At 44.8% G+C, this 22,913-nt stretch overlaps 1 protein-coding gene across 1 annotated transcript in view; it reads right to left on the reverse strand.

The window, feature by feature from the left end:
• Positions 1 to 709: 709 nt before the first annotated feature.
• LOC146063022 (uncharacterized) overlaps positions 710 to 22,913 on the reverse strand; it is a 41,301-nt gene continuing 19,097 nt past the window's right edge. Inside the window, exons 2-11 of the mRNA XM_083175031.1 lie at positions 17,445 to 17,498; positions 14,096 to 14,170; positions 11,220 to 11,273; positions 9,819 to 9,887; positions 9,029 to 9,111; positions 7,851 to 7,959; positions 7,110 to 7,227; positions 4,295 to 4,483; positions 3,857 to 4,047; positions 710 to 2,650 (exon numbers count right to left, since the gene is read on the reverse strand). Coding sequence (XP_083031157.1) covers positions 723 to 2,650; positions 3,857 to 4,047; positions 4,295 to 4,483; positions 7,110 to 7,227; positions 7,851 to 7,959; positions 9,029 to 9,111; positions 9,819 to 9,887; positions 11,220 to 11,273; positions 14,096 to 14,170; positions 17,445 to 17,498 — 2,870 coding nt within the window. The 3' untranslated portion in view covers positions 710 to 722. The remainder of the gene's footprint in view (positions 2,651 to 3,856; positions 4,048 to 4,294; positions 4,484 to 7,109; positions 7,228 to 7,850; positions 7,960 to 9,028; positions 9,112 to 9,818; positions 9,888 to 11,219; positions 11,274 to 14,095; positions 14,171 to 17,444; positions 17,499 to 22,913) is intronic.

The following is a 22,913-nucleotide window of genomic DNA, read 5'->3' on the forward strand; positions in this document are numbered from 1 at the left end:
TCCCCTCCCCTTTGACTTGAGAAGGTTTGCTTGCCCAGGTGCCTTCCTAGGTATATATAGTATACCTGTTGTATTGTAAGCTGTAGATGGGGGCACTCACAGGACTTTAGAAAATAAATCACACCAGGCTGTGGATCTTGGTGATATACAGTAGATATATGCAGTGGTTCTCAAACTCAGTCCTACACCGTTCACGTTTTCCAGATCACCCGACAGGAGCACTCATTAGTGACTGGCACATTTTAAAAGATCCACAGGTGGGGCTAATTATTTCACTTGCTTCGGTGAGGAGACCTGCAAAACATGCACTGTGTGGGGTCCCGAGCACCGACTTTGAGAACCTGTGGGCAAATCGATAACCGAACTGCCAGCTGTGTTGCCACAACTTGCCTCTTCAGCTACATGAACTGCCCTGTCGCTAAATTCAGTTTGCCCAAAATCCTGGCACTACATTGCTCATCTCTAGATGGACCGCATTGCTGATCATGATGCACAAAAACTTAAATGGCCTGTGTCGTTCTATTACCGTATGCAGAATGCCAACCCAATGTAAGTATTGCCATATTTTATAGTTCATTATTAAATAACTCCTGCAGCCTATTTTGATAAAATATGTTTTTATGTAAAAAAAGGTTATACAAATATTAAAATATTAAATTAATGAAGTACTGTAAACAAAGGCATTTCAATTTCACATAGTTTTGTTCCATGCTCTGTAGGAATTACTGTCTTATGTGATATTGTAAAATATACTTCCAAGTCTTGGGCTCATCTTTAGAAGTGACAGTGACGTACATGTACTTGCAGTCGGCTGTACTGCATGTACCTTCCCAGTAACCGCTCTCATTGAGGGTCAAAGGGAAGGATTCTTTGCCCTTTATGCACACTCCAGCTGCATCAGGAATCTTGAGCTTGAAGGACACTGTGCTGTTCATCGGTAGAATGCCCTCTAGTGGTTGCACCAGATCAAATGTTTCTGTCCAGTCTGTGTAGGGCAGCGGAAACACTGGCCATTTAAAAGTGGCCTTGGTACAAGTAATGAGATAGTTACATTGATGTTTGTACACATTACTTTTTTGGGGTTTAATGTTCACATGCAACACATATGTTCCAGGCTGGGGAAGACGGACCTTTATATGCACTTTGCCTTCCGTTTGTGTCTGGAAGACATGCCTGCGCTCCATCTCTGGGGTCATTTGGATTTCGTCAGAGTGTAATGTGGAGAAAATGCTCAAGTCCCGCATCAGTGCAAAGCTAACAGTGAAACATCCGTTCTCCGTATGAATCACAGGATCTGGATGTGATGGCTGAACAAGTCCGGCCTTCTCTGTCTCTGGATTTGGTCCAACAGGGTTATGTAGGCTGGACGGGAAAGGTGGCCATCCTACCTTAGGATTTGAGCAGGTTACTAGATAGTTGCAGATGTGTAGAGCGAAGCCATCAAATATCTGAAGAACGTAAGATCCCGGCCTGGGGAGGAGAACTCTAAGCTCTAATTTATCCTTTTGCATACTCTGTAAAACATGCATAACATTAGGCATGATCTGTACATCCTCAGATTTTAAGCTGACGTTAAGGTTTACCACCCGGTCTGTGGTAAAATTAATGCTGAAGCTTCCATCCTCAGTATGGATAATTGGGCCTGGATGTGAAGGCTGTAGAAGTCCAGCCTTTTCTGTATCTGGGTTTGGACCAACTGGGTTTTGGAGTAGACTTGGAAATGATGGCCACTTCACTTTGAGGTTTGAACATTGTATTAGGTAATTGCAGATTAAACTATTATTATCATCAAATATTTTGAAGATGTAGGAACCAAACTGTGGAAGTCGGACATTAAACTCAACTTTATGCGTCTGAGTTCTCTGTATAACATGATTCGGTATTGTCTGCATTTTATCAGATTTCAGGCTGCTGGAAAGTTGTAGCTCCCTGTTGAGTTTGAAGCTGATAGTACAACATCCATCTTGTGTATGAATAACCGGTTCCGGGTGGGAAGGCTGGAGAAGACCTGCCTTCTCGGTCTCAGGGTTTGGACCAACTGGGTTATGTAGAAAAGCAGGGAAAGGTAGTCTCTTTACCTTGGGGTTTGAACATATTATTAGGTAGTTGCAGATATATCCAACGGTACCATCAAATATCTGGAAAACATAATGACCAGCTTGCGGGAGATGGACAATAAAATCTATTTTATCTCCTTGTCGTCTTTGCATTACATGATTGTGAATGGTTCTTATTTCATCAGATTTCAGGTTGGCCGTAAGTTTCAGATCTTTTTTTATGGTGAAGCTTAGAGTACAACATCCATCCTTCGTAGTAACGATTGGATCTTGGTGTGAGGGCTGAAGAAGCCCGGACCTCTCTGATAGCCAGCTTGGACCAACAGGGTTACTAAGACACTTTGGAACTTTCATTGTTCTGTCAACAGCTTTGCAATCTATTTTGTAATTCACCACCATCTGGTAGGCGTCTATCCCACTGTGTCTTTTTGCATAAATCTGTAAAATCTGTTGCCCAATCTTTGTGGGATATATATCAAGCTTGGCTTTATGCTCAGTCAGCATTAACAGACCTGTATCTTCCGTTTCATTTAGGCTAAAGATGAATAGCATGTTGTGCTCGCTCTCGATGGTAATGGAGAGGTTTCCCGTTTCTAGGTAGAACATAAAATATAAAGTTATTAATGTGCGGATGGACTTATAATAACAAGCTATAATTATTTCATACAGTACTGAATATGTATAAAAATATACAGGTCCATTCCCAGCTAGTCTGCCTTCGCATGGGGGCTGAAGTTTTTGTTCTGCGTGTGTGCATTTCTGCACATGTGCATACGCAGGGTGCGTGTACCCACGGTGAACATTCTGTTTTCCGGGTGCATGCACCCGACATAGCGGGTGGGGGGAGGAGCACCGGGCAGCGCCATCACCATATGGGAATGCCCAGCGTTTCATGGGCGTTACCATGAGAACGCTGAATATTCTCATGGTAATGAGGTCATGACGCGGGTGCGGGGGGTGGGCAGCTGACATCACCGGATGTCAGCTGCCCGCCCATTTCTGTCCCAGCGTGCACGCATATGTAAGTGACTTGAAAGTCACTTTAATATGTGTGCACCTTTCAAATCTTTCGATGTGAGTGTTCCCTGCAGCATGTGAATGGATGTTTATTTAAACATCCATTCGGAGCCTGCGCGTGGGAACACACGCTGGAAGGGGGGGGGCGGCCCACATCCACCAGGCGGGATTTGGTGGACTTGCCAGGCTGTAAATTTGCATCCTTGATAATCAACCAGCATAACCCCCCCCCCCCCTTAGTTTCAAAAATATGCAACCAGTGTTGTTGTTGTTTTTTTTTTTTTTCAATCTAATCTAAATTACAAATGTCAAGGTAAATTGGCAAAGTTTAAGTACACTAAAAAAGTATAGCTAAACTCGGAGTGGAGGACTCTTGGTGATTTTTTTATTTCAATAAAGCTTTTTCTGAGAAACCATAGGGTTGCACAGAAGTCTGATAGTGCACCCAATGTGCATCTGATGGTGCATCTTTGTGCACAAGTAGCGGTTCAGGGACGTTGCCGGTAAGTGGTTATGTATGAATAACGGCAGCTGCTAATATTTGCAGATCCGCTGCTTGTGAAAGCTCAGTTGTGAATGAAACCCTGTCCGCCTCTGAATCAGGCCCTACAGTATGTCTTCATCAGATACATGAGGAACACTATTGCTGTGGACATCTGACTATGGCCTCCATCAGGAGCTTTGGAAGACAGTGAGATGTCCTATCTCCAGCAAAACCACCCTTTAGTAAGGATACCTACCTAGAACATCATTAAAATGATAAGTAATATTTTTCTCTTTACCTGTTACAACAATAGCTGTATCTGGATGAGACGCAATCAGTCCTAGATTGTAAAAGTGGCTTCTGTGGTGAACGTTTTGTTCAAATTGCGTTGGAGACACTCTCGTCTCCAGTAACTGACAATCGGCTTGCTGCGGGTAGTGATCTCCAATGAAGAGTGCAGGATGGGTCAGGAAATAGAATTCATTGTACCTTGAAGAGGCAGGAGGAGACATAACATTGGAACACAATAAAGAGGTGATAGAGGCCCTTATGCCATAACGGTTTTGTCTCATTGGATATTGAGTATTGATTTTAAATAGGTTCAGAGAAAAATTGTCAATAAACAGTATGCAAAATGCTTATGTTATAAAATAATAATGATATACAAAAAAAATTCATTGTTTTTTTTCTAGGGGGGGGGGGGGGGGGTGTTGCAGTTCATTAATTCATTACTCACTGGGAGGTAAATTTGCTTATGTTTTCTTCAACATGTCCAGCTCCCCATGTGCAGTCCAGCAAGTGCCAACCTCCTTCCAAATATACCATGTTCCATGTATGTTCCATGTCCTCTGATATTGGCTGTCCGGGCTTGTAAGCTGGTCCCTTACAGTAACCACTGACTGACTGGCACTGAATGCCAGAAAAGCTGTGGAAGAAATATACACACTTTTAAAGTAATATCTCTATATATAAAAGGCTAAATACTCCTCACATCTGAGGTGAAGTACCGCCAGTGACCAAATTACTCCTTAACAGAAAGTGAAAGCAATATGACCCGTTTGAAACTTGCTGGATATGGGGAGAAGGAGCTGTGAAGTCAGGGATTGAAGGTAGCAGCAGATAAACTGTCATTTTTATGGGCTTTTAACTAGTTTTATATCAAATAAAATGAATTTCTATTTTTTCATGTGTATTCATTTTGCCCCCAAATATGGACTTACTGCTGTTTCTGTTGGCAGAATGCTTTCTGCCTGCCAGCCTTTGCTGCAGTCATTTCCCCTATGGTGACGAAGCTTAACAAGATCTGCAAAGTGGACTAGAGGTGATCCCATTGTGTATTGGGCATCTTTCTAATACCCCTTTTACACCGCTGCAAAAAACCCGGGTATTTCCCTTGTAGACCCGGGTCAGCGGCAGTGTAAAAGGGTTAAGCCGTGTCCCTTTACATGGGGCTTCTACCCAGGTCCTGACCAGGGTAGAACACGGGCAGGACCTGGGTAGAGGGCAGTGTAAACGGGTACGCCGGGTCATCCGACCCAGCTCCCGTTTACATCAATGGGGGAAGCCCAACAGTATGGAGGTTGGGCGGAGGCACGGAGGAGGTGAATGGATACCTGTGTGTGGCATCCATTCACCTTTGGGGGGCTAGGGGGTGCAGGGAGACTGGGGGCAGCCCAGCAGCTTACCATGGGGCTGGGCTTGCCCCCAGCGCGACGATGACGTTGCAAGGGTTCCGGCTGGTGGATTTCCCAGCGCTCTGAGATTATGTCATCTTCAAGCGGCATTTTAGGAAACTCCTCCTCTCAGGGGGGGGGAGGGGGGGCACTGGGGAAGTTTTCCGGGGTAACGGCCAGTATAAAAGGCAACAAACAACAGGCCACACCCGGGTTGAAGCTAAGGCCAAAAACCCAGGTGCAACCCGGAGTTTCAGTGCAAAAGGGGTATAAATGGAAAACAACACACTTGCAGAATCTCGTCTGTGTCTGAACCCAAAAGAGAATGATTGCATATGTAATCATTTTACTTACCCTAATCATCAAGGAAGGCATGTTATCAGAGCCAATGTATCAGTGATTTTTATGAATGCATTAGAAGTAATACGGTATCCTTACTGTCATGCTATGCAGCAATAAGAGTTTTGGTGGTTTGACCTCATTCTCCATAAGTATCAAGCTCTGGAATTCTTGTACCCAACAGGCAACAAGCAATGCTTAATAAAATCTTATGGGGTTCATTCCATATTGATCCCAGTGCGGATCCAATAGTGTCCTCTGAAGATCACACGTGCAGCAAGTGGCAGGATGTATCTTATTCAAAATACGATGCTTGATACATTCTGCCCTTTCTAGTAGAAGTTAGTGCAATCCTTTTATTGTTTAAACAGATATCGCATACTATATACTATATACCATAGGTGTTTGCTTAGTACAGATACAGATGGAGGGCCTCTCAACCAGCTAAGGGAATCGCCAGATTCTCTGAGCTGGCGAACGCTGGCAGAGAGGCGATACATCTGACGGGGATGCACGAGCGGCGGCGGTGGGGAGCGGAATCCCTGCACATCTCCGCTTCAGGGAGACGGGCAGGGTCAGGGAGGGGGGGTTGCGGGCAGCTGAAGGGAGAGGCGGTGGAGGGAGGCGGCGGGCTCCGTCAGAACCGACCGGAGCAGCTCTAATGAGAGCTGTTCCATCTGTAGAAACATATATTTAAATATTTATTATAATTATTTTCACAATTACATTTTTTATCTTAGACTGATTACAATTGTTCACTTTCTTTTTTGTTATCAATAGTTAATTTAGATGATTCACAAGCTTATCTTAAGTCCAAAGATCAACTAAAATCACCACATTTGTTGTTGCTTCTGTCATACAGATCTGGTGTAAGCATGCAATAAGCCTAACTAGTATTTAAGAAGACAAGTACAGAACGTTACTATAAACCAGCTTAAAAGAACGTTACCTGCCGATGCCAGTGTCTAGCAAAGGGAGGAGGCTGACATTTGATTTTAGAAGCTAATGTTTTGCTTATGGTTTGCTTTTGCCAATGCCACCTCAATCAAACTACTCAGCGGAATGAATTGAAAATTGTTGTCCCAGTTCTGTCCGAGACTAGAACATGGACTACAATATCAATGCAATTCACATATGGAAATGCGGTGTGGAATGAAAAAGCCAAGGTGGAAAACTTCACAATCTGTTCTCCAAATCTCTTTGATATTCCTTTCATCCAAAGGAGGAAACTATGGGGTCAATGTACTAAGCCTGGAGAGAGATAAAGTAGATGGAGATAAAGTACCAGCCAAACAGCCCATAACTACCTTTCTACAGGCTGTTTTTGAAAAATGACAGATGCTGAGTATCTCCATCCACTTTATCTCTCTCCAAGGTCCAGAAAATAGATCCAACCTATAGACCCCTAATATTTGTCTGAGTTTTTCATCACGGACAACTGTGCTGGTAGAGTTTACTGTGTCCAGGTAATCGTGGGGAAAGTGTGAACATGGTTTGTCTTTGACAGATGATTGGTGCATACTATCAGTAGACATTCACCTGCACATTCGATCAAACAGTGAGCAGTATCCAGACGACACACCTTTCCTTGTACGCAATACAGTATCTGGATCAGATGATACCATATTTTTGGTCCGTAGAAGTGTTGTGTCATATTCTAAGATAAGCAAGAACAGGATACCGTTACATACCATACAGAGAGCACCTGTGTGCTCCCTGTACAGCATACAGTGCATATTATATAGAAAACATACATAGCAAACATACAGTACACAACACTGATGGCACGATTTGGAGGAATGGATCAACCTAGCCACAAGATAAAACAGACCAATGTCAAGACTAGTCACTAATAAGCCAGGGCTGGCACCAATCAGTCCAGTCTGCCATCCAATGTAAATAAATAAATGGGTAATAGTAATTTAAAAAGAAAAACTAAAATAAATACTGTACATAAAATATATTGGCCCCACCGGCCTGTTGCAAAAAGTTCCAATAACGTAAATGGGCAATTAGTTGAAACTGAGTTTTTGGAGGAGTACTGTACAGTATATTCTTATGATTGAAACTGGCTTCTTTCATTGGAGGAATGGGTGCAATGTAAAGCACAGGTACAATCTGCCTTCCTCTCTCCTGTCCAAAGATACCCCTGACTCCAAAATACACCCATGAGCTTCCACTACAACGGACATAAACCTCTGTGCATGGAATCACAGAACGCGTTGCACTGCGGTAGCAATTGTTCCCTAAGATAATTGGAGACATTTTAAATGCACATACCTATGTGATAACAGATCCATATCCAGATCGCTCTGATTTTCTCCAGGCTAGTCTTAGCATCCCGCACAAGATCTTTTACTAGCTGCTCCAAGGTGTCATTGGTATTCAGCTTGTGTGGAGAAGAGAAGCAAGAAAGGAAGAATTGCCTCTAATTAAAACAGCTGTGAAGGCCGTCTTCTGAATCTAATTAACTCCCTTAGGCTTTGTTTATTTGAAATTATTTTATTTATCATCTTATGCCCATTTTTTTAGCTATTCAGAATGAATTACAGCCCGAGATGCGCTGCTTGCAGTTTGAATTATTTATTGTTTCCCCGTGTCTTACAGAGCCAAGAGTTACTTGGATGCACAAAACAATAACTTTCCGAGTTACTCAAGTAATAGTCCATACAAAAGACTATAACATGTCCTGGAGAAACATTGACCGTACCAGTTCTGACCGCTGGGACATGGAGACTGCACTAATCAAAAAACAAAACAAAAAAACAATGACTACTTAATTAATTGAAAGTTTCTTATTAGTTGGATTAGTCCTATAATTACATGGCTTTGTTTGGGGATTAAAAAAAAAAAAAAAAAAGGCCTTAAATTACCCCCAAAATCAACTTTTTCATTGCTTTATGCACAACAAATTTAATAGACAATGACTGCTTGGAGCTGATGGCCAGCACCGAATTTGGAGGACAGCGGGTGCTAGAAATGCCAGTCAAGGTTGACTTTCCTTAAGGAAGGCAGGAGAAATCAATCGATGGGGAGCGACCATTTTTTCATATGAAAGTAAATGAAAACAGTTTGCTTTTGATAATTTTTTTCACAAAAATGTACAATTCAGCCATTGGACACCTTTTCATAAGCGTGAATGGTGGTGCAGTGTTTTCCTTTTGACAACTAACACTTTTTCATGGACTTAACATCAAACATGGCTGACAATTCACAATCCTCCGCTGCAAATACCACAAGTGGACATTTTTAATTGGATTACAGAATTCTTTGAAACGCACAATTGTACGAATATTTTGCAAATATCAATATTTCGCAAATATCCGAAAATTTCATGAAACAATTTTCATTTTGGGCCTAACTTAGAATAGTAGTATTTCACAACATAAATATCAGGCTTGACATCAGTTTATTATTAAAATTAAAACAGAATATTCTTGGTAAAGAAGAATTTATACCTTTGCTGCATGGAGATCCAAGTTCTGAAATGAGTTCACGTTTATTTTCAGAGATTTTAGGTTCCTTCTGTCCCAGGGGTAAGCTATAGTGTAAGATAGGATGGTCAGCACATACTTGCCTACTTCTAAAAAAGCCTTTCAAAGACATTGTGAAAGTAACATCTATAAGTGCGGGTGTGTATTGCTACATCTAAGGTGACTATTCACCATTGGACTGTGGGGCTATTCACTACTGGACTGTGGGACTATTCAACACTGGACTATGGGACTATTCACCATTGGACTGTGGGACTATGCACCACTGGACTGTGGGACTATTCACCACTGGACTGTGGGACTATTCACCACTGGACTGTGGGACTATTAACCACTGGACTGTGGGACTATTAACCACTGGACTGTAGGACTATTAATCACTGGACTGTGGGACTATTAACCACTGGACTGTTTGACTATTCACCACTGGGCTGTGGGGCTATTCACCACTGAACTGTGAGACTATTCACCACTGGACTGTGGGACTATTCACCACTGGACTGTGGGACTATTCACCACTGGACTGTGGGACTATTCACCACTGGACTGTGGGACTATTCACCACTGGACTGTTCGACTATTCACCACTGGACTGTGGGGCCATTCACCACTGGACTGTTCGACTATTCACCACTGGACTGTGGGACTATTCACCACTGGGCTGTGGGGCTATTCACCACCGGACTGTGGGACTATTAACCACTGGACTGTGGGACTATTAACCACTGGACTGTGGGACTATTCTAACACTCACCAAATGTTGAGGCAAGTTTGGCTTCTCGCTGTTCCATTGGCTGAACATTCTCATTCTTCTGTAAGACATCTGCACAAATACAGACAGAATATTGGTGTTTAAAATGTTTATTTAATGGTATACTGGCATTTGTATGATTCCTTTATAATATATTGTTTATGTTGACTTTGTGCATGTCGACCATTTGGTGTTGACCTATTCACTGTCTACCTAGACATAGACATAGGATTCTAACCAGGAATCCAGTCATGAAACGCCCACTTCTATCCATTAACTGTGCAAGAGAGTTGCACAGCTATAGGCATTACTCACTGTTATATATATATATATATATATATATATATATATATTGCCCCAGCCAATTTTCACAGAAGGATCTTCTGAGCTTGCTGCAGAGGAGATGTCTCACGGTGGTGTCGGTCTAATGTAAGTCTTCCTCGTGCATCAGTAATGGCAGCTGATGATGATGTTGTAAAGCAAGACCAATATGGTACTGTGGCACAACTAGGCCTGGTGGTAACTGGACTTAACTCCGTGTAAGAACAAGTGGGTTCAGGCATTGGGCTGGACCCAGTGAGGTAAAGCTGATTCTGTAGCTAGGTTTGACCCAGTGAGGCAAAGCTGTAAATGAGTGGCCGAATGTCTGTAGCCAGATACATAGCAGGAAGCGACATTGTACAGGCCCCCTGGGTACATGTAACCCCCTGGTATTGGGCATGTACCCCCCTGGCAATGAGCATATAACCCACTGGAAACCAGCAAAAAACCACTGGCAATAAATAAAAAACCTGTTATGATCATGAAACCCCTGACTATGAGCACCACCAACTGCCATTCGAAAGTGACTCACTGGCAGTTGGTGTTTCTCCCCTATATGAATTATGTACTGTCCAACCTCCGGAGTAGTCAATCAGCTGAGTTTTAAAAAGGACAGTTAGGAGTGGATTGGCTGGTGCATTATCACCTTATCACTTTGCCAGGCCTAATATATACGCTTCGCCCCTATGCTTTGAGGTGATTGAGGTATCACATTTTTAGGTAAAAGATTTAAAGATGTACTTACCAACTCTATACCTCCCGACTGTAAACCTTTGTGCCAGACAGTCCTGTTTTCCTAGGACTGTCTGCCATTCTCACTCTAAGGGGGGCGCATTGGGGGAAACAAGCCCACAGAGCGATACAAATGGGGGTGCAGCTGGACCACGCCCCTCCATAGAGGCTCTGCTTCTTTTTCAGGCATGACTTGGGTGTTTTGCAGTGTTCTATGTAAATTACCTATAATATGATGTGTAATGCCTGCAACTTTTTAATCTTTTCTCTTATACTGAAATCTCTAGTGGATGCTCAGACAACAGAAACAGTTTGATTAGCTGGAGGTGGTTTATTTTCAGGATTACTTACCAAGGCTGGAATTACTTGTCTTTTTCTCCTTATCCCTATGAAGACTTTCCTTTCCTATTAAAGAAAAAGTGGCATAAATGTAACAAAATGAGAAGCTGAGGAATGGTTACAGGCATAAGGGGAAGTTTTCTTTATAAACAATTTATTAAGCTTTTCATTAATATATGAACTAAAAACCTATAATGTATACAGTAATGGCCTAATTCTGAGTGGGTGCCGGACGGGGTCCCTACAGTCGGGATCCCGACAGGCATTCACCCGACGTCGGGATTCCGACTGTCAAAACACCGACAGCCGGGTTCCCGGCGGCCACCTGCTATTTTCCCTCGTGGGGGTGCACGACCCCCATAGAGGGTGAATAGAATAGGTGGCACCGTGCCCGCAAGGGGCTTAGTTGCGCTCACCATGCTGTCTGGGTCTGACCAATCGGGATCCCGATGTCGGGATATTGACTGTCAGGCCACAACCCAGCCAGGCCCCAGTGACAGTCCCAACCTTCTGAGGGCCTGAGAGGCTCAGACAGTGGCGTAACAATAGCTCCACAGACCCCGCAGTCACGGGGGGGGGGGGGGCGCTGTGTAAGTGCGTGCGCCGGGGTCTGCGGGGCTATCGTAATGCCAAACAAACACCCCCCCCCCTCCCGCCGCCCATGCCCCCGTGCCTTACTTTCCACTGTCCTTCAGTCCCATGGACCCACAGCCGGCTCCCCTCCTGGCTTCTGCGGCGGCGGGGGGGGTTGGTTGTTCTGAGATACTCAGATGCGTTTGGAACTTTTTAGTTGAATATGCATTGCATTTAGATCATACTACACCGTGTTTATTTTGGCTTGCAACAGAAATCTTGGGGCCCTGTACAATGATATTTCTGAGGCCCCCCACCTAATCTTAAATCCATCAGGTGTGGACTTCTCTCTTTCAGCTGGCCTGGCTCCTAGCTGCTGCTTCCCGGCTGCTGCTGGCCTGTCACTTTTACAAAAGAGCGCAGATCGCAGAACAGACGGCCCACGCATGCGCAGTAAAAGTACAAGAGCCACAGACCAAGGGGGTTATTCTGATTCACTCGGAAAGGCACAATCACTCTCTAATGTAACTTGTGCAGAGAGAGTTAGATTTGGGTGGGGTTTGTACTTCACACTGAAATCTATATTGCAGTGTAAAAATAAAGCAGCCAGTATTTATCCTGCACAGAAACAATGTAACACCCAAATCTAACTCTCTCTGCACATGTTACATCAGCCCCACCTGCAGTGCACATGGTTTTGTCCATTAGAGAGTGATTGTGCCTTTCCGAGTGAATCAGAATAATCCCCTAAGGCCACAGCGCCAGCGGCAGATATGGCTGTGCGCCTGCAGCCCCAGGCCATGCACACACACAGAGTAGATAGCTCTGAGCACCAAGAGGCAGAGTGCACACACAGTAGGCAGCAGTGGCACAGTCAGATTCAGCCACACACAGATGGTGCACAGTAGACGGCCGGCCCACGAGGGTCACTGACAGGCCTGCTAGGACATGGAAGCCCAGGGGCCCTTAATATCGCTGGGGCCCACCCCACTTGTCCCCCTTGACCCCCCCCCCCCCCCTGTCGTCTGCCCTGCTCCCACGTATTTCATATCACAAGTCAAAAAGTGTGTGCAGGCAGTACGTTTTGTACTAGATCACATTGCATCTGGTTCCGGATTCAGCAAGGCTCGCTAAGCAGCAGTCGTCCGCTCCTTAGCAAGCCAATAAACGTTGGCCCTTACTGATGACAACAGGTCATCGAGTGCAAAGAGACCAGGTGCCACAGCCAGATTATGTTGTGGACACAGGGGATACTGTACCCCAGCCCCACCTCTGTCAGGGGGCCCCCTGGCCAGAGCAGCACAGTGATGCTAGGGGGCACATTTACTAAGATGGAAGTTCTAGTGAAGATGGGATGGGTACTTGTTTCCTAGCACGGCGCCCATCGGGTCCCATCGCATACCTTAACTTAAGGTATGCGATGGGACCCGACCGACCCGATTTCGGGCTTTTTTCAAGCTTTCCCGACAAATGTAAAATCGGGTCCATCGCATGCCATTATAATGGCATGCGATGCGACCGACGCGACCGGCCCGATTTTACATTGTAAGCATTGTATTCAATGTTAAATTCCTATGTAAAATTGGGTCCATCAGGGTGGGTATACAGTGAAAATTGGGGTCTGGGGGGCATTTAACATTCGGGCCAATGTAAAATCGGGTCTCAGGGACCATTTAACATTGGTTCCAATGTAAAAAATCGGGTCGGTCGGGTCGATCTCATCGCATGCGATTTGGTTGCATGCGGTGCGATCGACCCGATTTTTCCGACCCGATGCCTACAATTTAAATCGCTGGCGCAGTGCTAAGAAACAAGTAACATGGGATGTTTTCCACAGCAACCAATCAGATACTACTACTTCTTTATTTAGCACCTCCTAGAAGATAACAGATAAGATCTGATTGGTTGCTATGGGCAACATCCCATTTTCAGTGGAACTCCAATCTTTGTACATTTTACCCCTAGCTCTCCTAATTCCTATCCCAGTGTAAATACAGAGTCTGCTGCTAATGTTTTCATGGGACAATCTAATATACTCCCAACATGACCTATTCCAGGACTTCCCTCTTAATGTATGATTGCAATCAGCTAAACTTCTTTATTATCAATTAAATAGTTCAACACAATCATAGAGAGAAGTGGAGAGCATTTATCACTACTGGAATTGGCCATGTTGGGAGTTACGCTGCTCACAACCTAATATACCCTCCTTTCCCCACACCCCCCTATACCTTATGTACCCCCCCCCCCCCCCCCCCCCCAATCCCTAATCCGGCCCTGCCAGGTGCTAAGAGTAGCGCAAGTAAATCTCTTACTGATGTCCAAGGCTGCATTATCCTGTATCTTCTGTCTCTCTGGGTTGGCAGGGGACATTTCATCCTCTATATTAACTGGAAAAAGAACAGAATCATCATGCACAATTAATACCAAAAGCAATTTCCCAAATGAATGACATTGATAAAAGTAATGTCATATTTTCCTATATTTTGATAGAGCTCTGGTGTAATGTGTAACAAGAAAGCAGTGTCATAATCAACAGCAAAGTGTTAACAAATTACAGATGTATCAAGCTTCAAAAGTGATAAAATGGAAAGTGATAAACAACCAGTCAATCAGCTCCTACCTGTTATTTTTTAAACCCAGACTGTAACATAATAGGTAGGAGCTGATTGGCTGGCTGTTTATCACTCTCTGTTTTATCACTTTTTGAAGCTTGATACATCTGGCCCTTGGGGAGGCTATTTATCATTATCACCATGTTGGTCATTGCTAGTTACAATTTTCAGGGCCCAACTGCCGAAATGATAAGAATATCCCTAAGTGAAACTGGGCCAGATGTACTAAGCCGTGAAGAGTGATACAATATAGAGGAGACAACCAACCAACCAGCTACTAACTATCATTATTCAAATGCAGTGTAACATGTATGTAGGGAGACGCTTTTGACTGTGCAACATGTATATAGGGAGACGCTTTTGACTGTGCACCCTATATAAAGAGAAAAAGATGCAGGTGCACTAATTAAACATTACTAATTAGAATTGTAATAGTTCTTGCAATAAGTATTTTTTGCATAATCTTGGCCAGGGTTATAGGGTTAGCCACCAAATCCAGGAAACCACATCGGGTAAGTCCCTAGCATTCTTACGGTTCAAGTCTAGGTAGTGGGCCACACCCCCCCCCCCCCCCAAAAAAAAACAGCCAAACCACCCTAAGGTAACACGCTAGCTGAGCAAGTGTTGAGCCCTATACACACTAGATGAGATAGTAAAATCGCTCAGAAGGGCCCTCCTGAGCGATATCACTTACTATCTCATCTAGGGGTAGATCTACAAAGCAGTGATAAGGGAGGAGAAGTGAGCCAGAGGGGAGAAGCGCCCCATGGCAACCAATCGGCATTGAAGTAACACCTAATTTGCATAATGTAAATTATACAGAGCAGCTGATCGGTTGCTATGGGCCACTTCTCCTCTGGCTCACTTTTCCTCCCTTATCACTTCTTCATATATCTAGCCCATAGTGTGTACATGCAATATCGTTCATTGATGCGCTCTCCCACGCATCGTTAAAGGCCCCCTCCCTTGTCCTGTACAGATGAGAGAGGTCCTTGTTAACGACGACCATGTTGCCGCTGCGACCATCCAATGATGTGGAATGTGCACACATATGTAGGGGTGCTCTGTGGAACCCTTACATATGCGTGCATACCTCCCAACTGTCCCGTTAAACGTGGGAATGTCCTGGTTTTAGGGGAAGTGCCCGCATCCCTCCCACGGCCGGCGGTGTCCCACTGGGTGGGGGGGATTTTGCAGTTGGGAGTCCCCCTCAATCTGAAAACGGGGGCATTGCCCTCATTTGCATATGCCACACCCTCATTTACATAAGCCATGCCCCCTATTCTTGATAGGGTAAAGTTGGGAGGTATGTGTGTGCACGTTCAGAAGGAAGTGGGCGGGCAGCTGATATCTGGCTAACCTACCCAAGGGTACGCCCATATAATGCTGGGTGCTCACATATGCTAATAGGGCCGCACGCCACCCCATGCCCCTCTCTGCCCCCCCCCCCCCCCCGCCTGCTGTCTTGGGTTCGATCCGACTATTTTCAATGGGTGCACGCACCCTGTGTATGCACATGCGCAGTAACAAAACATCGGTACCCGTGCCAACGAACGCCCTTTGCGAACGGACCTGAATAAGGTCCTATATGTACAGAAGGGGTTCGATATGAATTACCTACAATAAAAATCCTGACGGTCAAAATACCGACAGCAATTGACCGACGGTCAAAATACTGACATGGTCAAAATACCGACATGGTCAAAATACCTACATTTAAAATATAGGTCAAAAATGAGACACATGTTTTTCATATTTTTTGGGGTCTGTATGTTGACATAGGTCGACATGAACCCCGTGCTGTGCTCGGCACACTATTATATTCCCCCTCCATGTCCACTGGGATGGTAAAGTATGTACAAGTCGGTATTTTGACCTTGTCTGTATTTTTACCATGTCTGTATTTTGACCGTCGGTCACTGGTTGTCGGTATTTTGACCGACAGGATTTTGATTGTAGGTAAATTGACCGCATCCCTACAGAAGTACACTGGATATCACTTCTTTGTTCTTTACGTACCTCCCACTGGAGTGTACACAAGGTTGTAGTAATTAATCTAGAAACATTTTTACTTAGTAAATGTTATTGACACACACCCTCTTCTTCTTAACCTTTACAACTTGTCAGCAGTGGAATGACTGGAATGTTGAGCTATTTTTACCAGTATACCCTGAACATGATGTAGCAATGTGATCTTCAATACAGGCTTCACCTATTTTCAGTAAGTATGATAAGGTCCTATATAGTAACTGAGGGGCTGATGCAGTGCGGGACACAAGTCAGTGGTGCAGACGTATCCTGCCCATACTCTGAATCCAAGTGTACCCAAGTAAGGGGGTGCTGAGCTGTACACAAAGAGGAGTAACTGGGTGTTAATTTGGCATACTTATGTTCAGAGAGGGCATGTCACAGGAATGGTTTCGATAGATCTACAGCTGGGGTAGCCAACTCCAGTCCTCGAGGGCTACCAACAGTGCATGTTTTCCAGATCTCCTCACAGAATCACAAGTGAAGTAATTAGCTTCGCCTGTGGATCTTTGAAAATGTGCAGCAGCTAGGTTGTCTGGAAAATGTGAACTGTTGGTAGCTCTCGAGGACTGGAGTTGGCTACCACTAATCTACAGTGTCTAGATGAGAGAATCAATAGTTCAACATCAAAAGGTTGACAAGAACCACGTGGACTACAATTGAGAATGGTAAAGTGTGCCGAGCGAAGCGAGGCACCAGGCCTGAAGCATGGGTACGCGTTACTCTAATTGGGGGTCCATGTTGAAAGGTATCGACATTGACACAAAAATGTTTCAAAAATATATGTCGACCTTTTCATATGTCTACTCTTTGATCATGTTGATCATGTGGACCTTTTCCCATGTCGACCTTTTGCCCCTGTTTTCCCTCTAGATTCCGGAGCCTCTAGACAGCAGCCTAATGGTACAGCTGGCCCTGATTGCAGGTCATCGTTGTGCGCGTGGTGTGTACCTGCAGTAAATGTGTCCAGTGATTTGGATGGCCACATCTTGTACAGTACATATGAGAAAAGCTGCCTTACCTACGTCTTCATTATTTCTCTCTGTTTCTTTTTCTTCTTTAGCATTTTTAAGACCTGGAAATAGTTGACACAAAATATTGATGACGTGATACAGACCAAATAGTAACGGCAAACAGAGGTGCACATGTCTGTATTATAGTCTCATAAGAAGTAAGAACACCTAAATTATTGCCTTATTTAATATATTCCTTATGATGAGAAATATTTGTTGCATAGTACTGGGGAGTCGGATAACATGTTATTGGAATTCTGTACTGGGGGAGGAAGATATATTATTCCATATTCAGGGCCAGATGTACTAAGCTTGATAAGTGATAAAATGGAGAGTGATAAACCACCAGCCAATCAGCTCCTTCCTGTCAATTTTCAAACACAGCTTGTAATGTGGCAGGTAGGGCTGGTGGTTCATCTATCTTCATTTTATCACTTTTCAAGCTTAGTACATCTGGCCCTGACTAGTTGATCTAGAGGAGCTGGTGCAGGTTGAGTATCCCGTATCCAAAATGCTCGGGACCAGGAGATTTTTGGATAACGGATTATTCCATATTTCGGAATATTTTAATATTTCAATGATGTATTTTGAATTATCTTGCATTTATGCTGTATAAACACATCAAACACATGAAATGTACACACATATATTTTATTTGTTCAAAAAACAAGGTTTCAAAACATGAAACAAAATTTGTGTACTATCTCAGATATTGAATTTGAATGCCAAGCAATCATTGTCTTGTACATATATAGGGCGAAATGTAATAGGGTGCGATTTTTAGACATGTCCGATTTTTGGTCAAAAACGACCGAAATCGCACATTTTCCGAAAATCGCACATTTAATAGGTTGAAAATCGCGGTAAAAAATTGCACTTTTTACCGCAAAATCGCACTTTTAGAAGTGGTCCTGTTAATAAAAATGTGTAAAAGTGTTTTTATAAAAAAAAAAACGTTGTGGGATCCCCCCCTCCTAAGCATAACCAGCCCCGGGCTCATTGAGCCGGACCTGGTTCCAAAAATACGGGGGGACAAAAAGCATAGGGTCCCCCGTATTTCTGAAACCAGCCCCGGACTCTTGGACCGGTCCTGGTTCCAAAAATACGGGGGACAAAAAATCTGGGGGTCCCCCGTATTTTGAAACCAGCACCGGGCTCCAACAGCCCGCGGTGTCATGCCACAGCCGGGGGGACACTTTTTATACAAGGTCCCCCGGCCAAAACATGAGCACCGTGGCTGGTCAGCCTTGGACGGGGTACCTGGAGGAGTGGGGACCCCCCCAATAAAGGGGTCCCCCCCAGGCTTCACCCGTCCAGGGCTGAAGCCCGGGGCTGTCACCGGCATCCGTGGCCAGTGGACGCCGGCCTGATAGGGTTAAATCGATCATACGTTACATTGCTTTATACCGGAGAACTACAAGTGCCAGCAGACCTCCCCCGCATGCTGGGACTTGGAGAACCACAAGTCCCAGCATGCAGGGCATTAATGGGCCCGCTGGGACTTGTAGTCCACCTGTAAAAAGAATGTTTATAAAAAACACACACACAGAGAAGTAAAAGTTTATTACACACACACACCTCACTTTTACACCAGCGTTACTTACCATTCCTGGATCCAGCGCTGGTCTGGCTGCTTCACAGCCGGCTCCCCCCGCACTGACAGGCAGCGGGGAGAACCGGCTTTCTCCGTTGCCTCTAACAGCTTCTGTAGCGCTGTTCCAGCGCTACAGAGGCTGAGAGGGCGATTGGCCGATACGTCTCCATGGAGACGCATAGCTCAGTCCTGATTGGCTGAGCTATGCGTCTCCATGGAGACGCATAGCTCAGCCAATCGCGCTCTCAGCCTCTGTAGCACTGGGACAGCGCTACAGAAGCTGTTAGAGGCAACGGAGAAAGCCGGTTCTCCCCGCTGCCTGTCAGTGCGGGGGGAGCCGGCTGTGAAGCAGCCAGACCAGCGCTGGATCCAGGAATGGTAAGTAACGCTGGTGTAAAAGTGAGGTGTGTGTGTAATAAACTTTTACTTCTCTGTGTGTGTGTTTTTTATAAACATTCTTTTTACAGGTGGACTACAAGTCCCAGCGGGCCCATTAATGCCCCGCATGCTGGGACTTGTGGTTCTCCAAGTCCCAGCATGCTGGGGAGGTCTGCTGGCACTTGTAGTTCTCCGGTATAAAGTAATGGGGGGGGGGGTCCCCACTCCTCCAGGTACCCCGTCCAAGGCTGACCAGCCACGGTGCTCATGTTTTGGCCGGTGAGACCTTGTATAAAAAGTGTCCCCCGGCTGTGGCATGACACCGCGGGCTGTTGGAGCCCGGTGCTGGTTTCAAAATACGGGGGACCCCCAGATTTTTTGTCCCCCGTATTTTTGGAACCAGGACCGGTCCAAGAGTCCGGGGCTGGTTTCAGAAATACGGGGGACCCCTATGCTTTTTGTCCCCCCGTATTTTTGGAACCAGGTCCGGCTCAATGAGCCCGGGGCTGGTTATGCTTAGGAGGGGGGACCCCACGCCGTTTTTTTTCAAACTTTTTTTTTTTTTGCACAAAATCGCATTTATGAAAATGCGCACATTTTCATGACTGAAAATGCGCACATTTTCATGACTAAAAATCGCCCGAAATCGCTGCAAATCGCATTTTTTGCCGCAAATTCGCATCTCATTACATATGCGAATTCGCGGCAAAAAATTCGATTTTTAAAGGTGCGATTTGGTGCGATTTTTTTTTAGTCTAAAAAATCGCACCCTATTACATTTCGCCCATAGTGCCAGTTACATATCATGTCCTCAGTAGTGCTGTTACAGATGTCCCCAGTAGTGCCAGTTACATATAATGTCCTCAGTAGTGCTGTTACATATCATGTCCTCAGTAGTGCTGTTACATGTCCCCAGTAGTGCCAGTTACATATCATGTCCTCAGTAGTGCTGTTACAGATGTCCCCAGTAGTGCCAGTTACATATCATGTCCTCAGTAGTGCTGTTACATATCATGTCCTCAGTAGTGCTGTTACAGATGTCCCCAGTAGTGCCAGTTACATATCATGTCCTCAGTAGTGCTGTTACATATCATGTCCTCAGTAGTGCTGTTACAGATGTCCCCAGTAGTGCCAGTTACATATCATGTCCTCAGTAGTGCTGTTACAGATGTCCCCAGTAGTGCCAGTTACATATCATGTCCTCAGTAGTGCTGTTACAGATGTCCCCAGTAGTGCCAGTTACATATCATGTCCTCAGTAGTGCTGTTACAGATGTCCCCAGTAGTGCCAGTTACATATCATGTCCTCAGCAGTGCTGTTACAGATGTCCCCAATAGTGCCAGTTACATATCATGTCCTCAGTAGTGCTGTTACAAATATCCCTAGTAGTGCCAGTTACATAACATGTCCTCAGTAGTGCTGTTACAAATATCCCCAGTGAGTTTTTAGCAAAAATAAATATTTTTTTTCCACTTTCTGGAATGTATGGTTTTCGGAATAATTCGGATAACGGATATTGGGATACGGGATACTCAACCTGTAGTAGCGATCCATCCAATACATTGACAGCTTTCATCCCAAACGTGTCTGGCATAGGAAAGCACGGGTGAAATTTAATAGGATGAGAACTTCAGAAAGTAAGAGATTTGGGAAAAAATCTACAGTTTTTTTAAAGCGGCAATCATTTACACTGCAAAATCAAACTGGTTTTGCAGTGTAAATGATTGCCGCTTTAAAAAAAAACCTGGAGATTTCTTCCCAAATTTCTCACTTTCTGAATCTCTCATCCTATTAAATCTCACCCCATATTTCTATGTGCAGAGCTGGCCCTAGGCATAGGCAAACTATGCAATTGCCTTGGACATTTGCAATGACTAAGGGCCAGCCAAGATTTAAATGTGGTGGTTTGTAGGGCACCCAATGGTGTCTTTGCACTTGCACAACTGGGCGTACCCGGCAGCAGTCAGAAGTTTGGTTATGGCACTGCTGGAATAGGAGAGACTGCCTGGCCTGGGACTAACAAATATGGCCATTGGTCCAGGAGGAGGGCTGCTGCTTATGCCCAGCAGCAGCAGCTACACCTTCCATTGGCCTTCACAGAGTAGTCTGACTCCTGGTAGTCTGCAAGCCACCACCCTCCTACCTCCACTACAAAGCAGTAGCAAGTGCAGGGGTGGACCAAAGGCACACACAGCAAAGTGCCAGAAGCAATTTATAAAAAGTACTGTATTTGCTGGCGTATAAGACTACTTTTTTCCCCTGAAAAACATGCCTCCAAGTGGGAGGGTCGTCTTATACGCCGGGTGCACTTATATAACAAACTCTATATTTTGAGTGGAAATGTTGGGGGGTCGTCTTATACGCCCAGTCGTCTTATACGCCGGCAAATACGGTAAGTTGTATTAAGTGACAGCAGCAGCTGCAGCTCTTCTCCTCTGCCCAGCACACACTGCTTTGTGCTGGGTTGCAGTGTGGCCATGGAGGTGCTTAAAATACAATATTTTCTCAGGATTTTTTTCTAAGGGTATAACACACCTCCCAACTTTCGCGAGCGCCCGAAAAAGGGGGCGGAATGTATGCAAATGAGGGCTCGGCTTATGCTAATTAGCCGCAACCTCATTTTCATACGAGAATAGACGCTGTGTGCATGCGCACAGCGTCTATTCTATTAGATTGGGGGGTCTCCCAACTGCCACCCCCCGCAGCGGGACAATGCCTGCCGCGGGTGGGACAGCGGGACAGGACCCGAAAATCGGGACTGTCCCGCTGTAATCGTGACAGTTGGGAGGTATGGTATAATAATGTGAATAATGTAAGGAGTTATGTATATAAGGTAAAGTGGAACTACTGTGTGATGTAACGTAAATAAGGGACACCATCGCGTGATATAATGTGACTAAAGTTGCACTATTGTGTGGCATAATGTGAATTGGGGGTACTATTGTGTGGCCATGCCCCTTCCCAGCAAGAACACACCCCTGTTTGGGCTGCGCACCGAATGTGTGCACTGTTTCTATTTAAAATATTGCAGGTAGGAGCACCAAAATGATGACTGCTATGATGAGGGTTGATGGTGCTGGGAAAGGGGAGCAGAGTCAGAGGCAGAACCAGTGGCGGTGCTAGGTGGCACCAGCCAAAATCTTGCCTAGGGCATCATTTAGGCAAGGGCCAGCTCTGCGCACAACGATGTGCCAGCACTGTGTTCTGAGCGATCTGCCAGGTCCAGTGTTCTCCGCTGAGAACACTGGCCCTGACCATCGATCTAACTAGATTTATCCTGCATGCTAGATGTTTATTGCAGGCTATGGCCCCTACACACAGAGTGATGTCGGGGCAATTTCTAAGCGATCTAGTCAAATTACTGTAAGTCAGATCACTTAGAAAATGCCCTGAAATCACCCCGTATGTAGACCCCATAAGGACAAATGCAGGATTGTTACATGTATTTACACAAGTGTGTGTGACTGAATATATATATATATATATATATTATATATATATATAT

Source organism: Crinia signifera, chromosome 3 (genome assembly GCF_055691185.1).
Source record: "Crinia signifera chromosome 3, ASM5569118v1, whole genome shotgun sequence".
Lineage (NCBI taxonomy): Eukaryota > Metazoa > Chordata > Amphibia > Anura > Myobatrachidae > Crinia > Crinia signifera.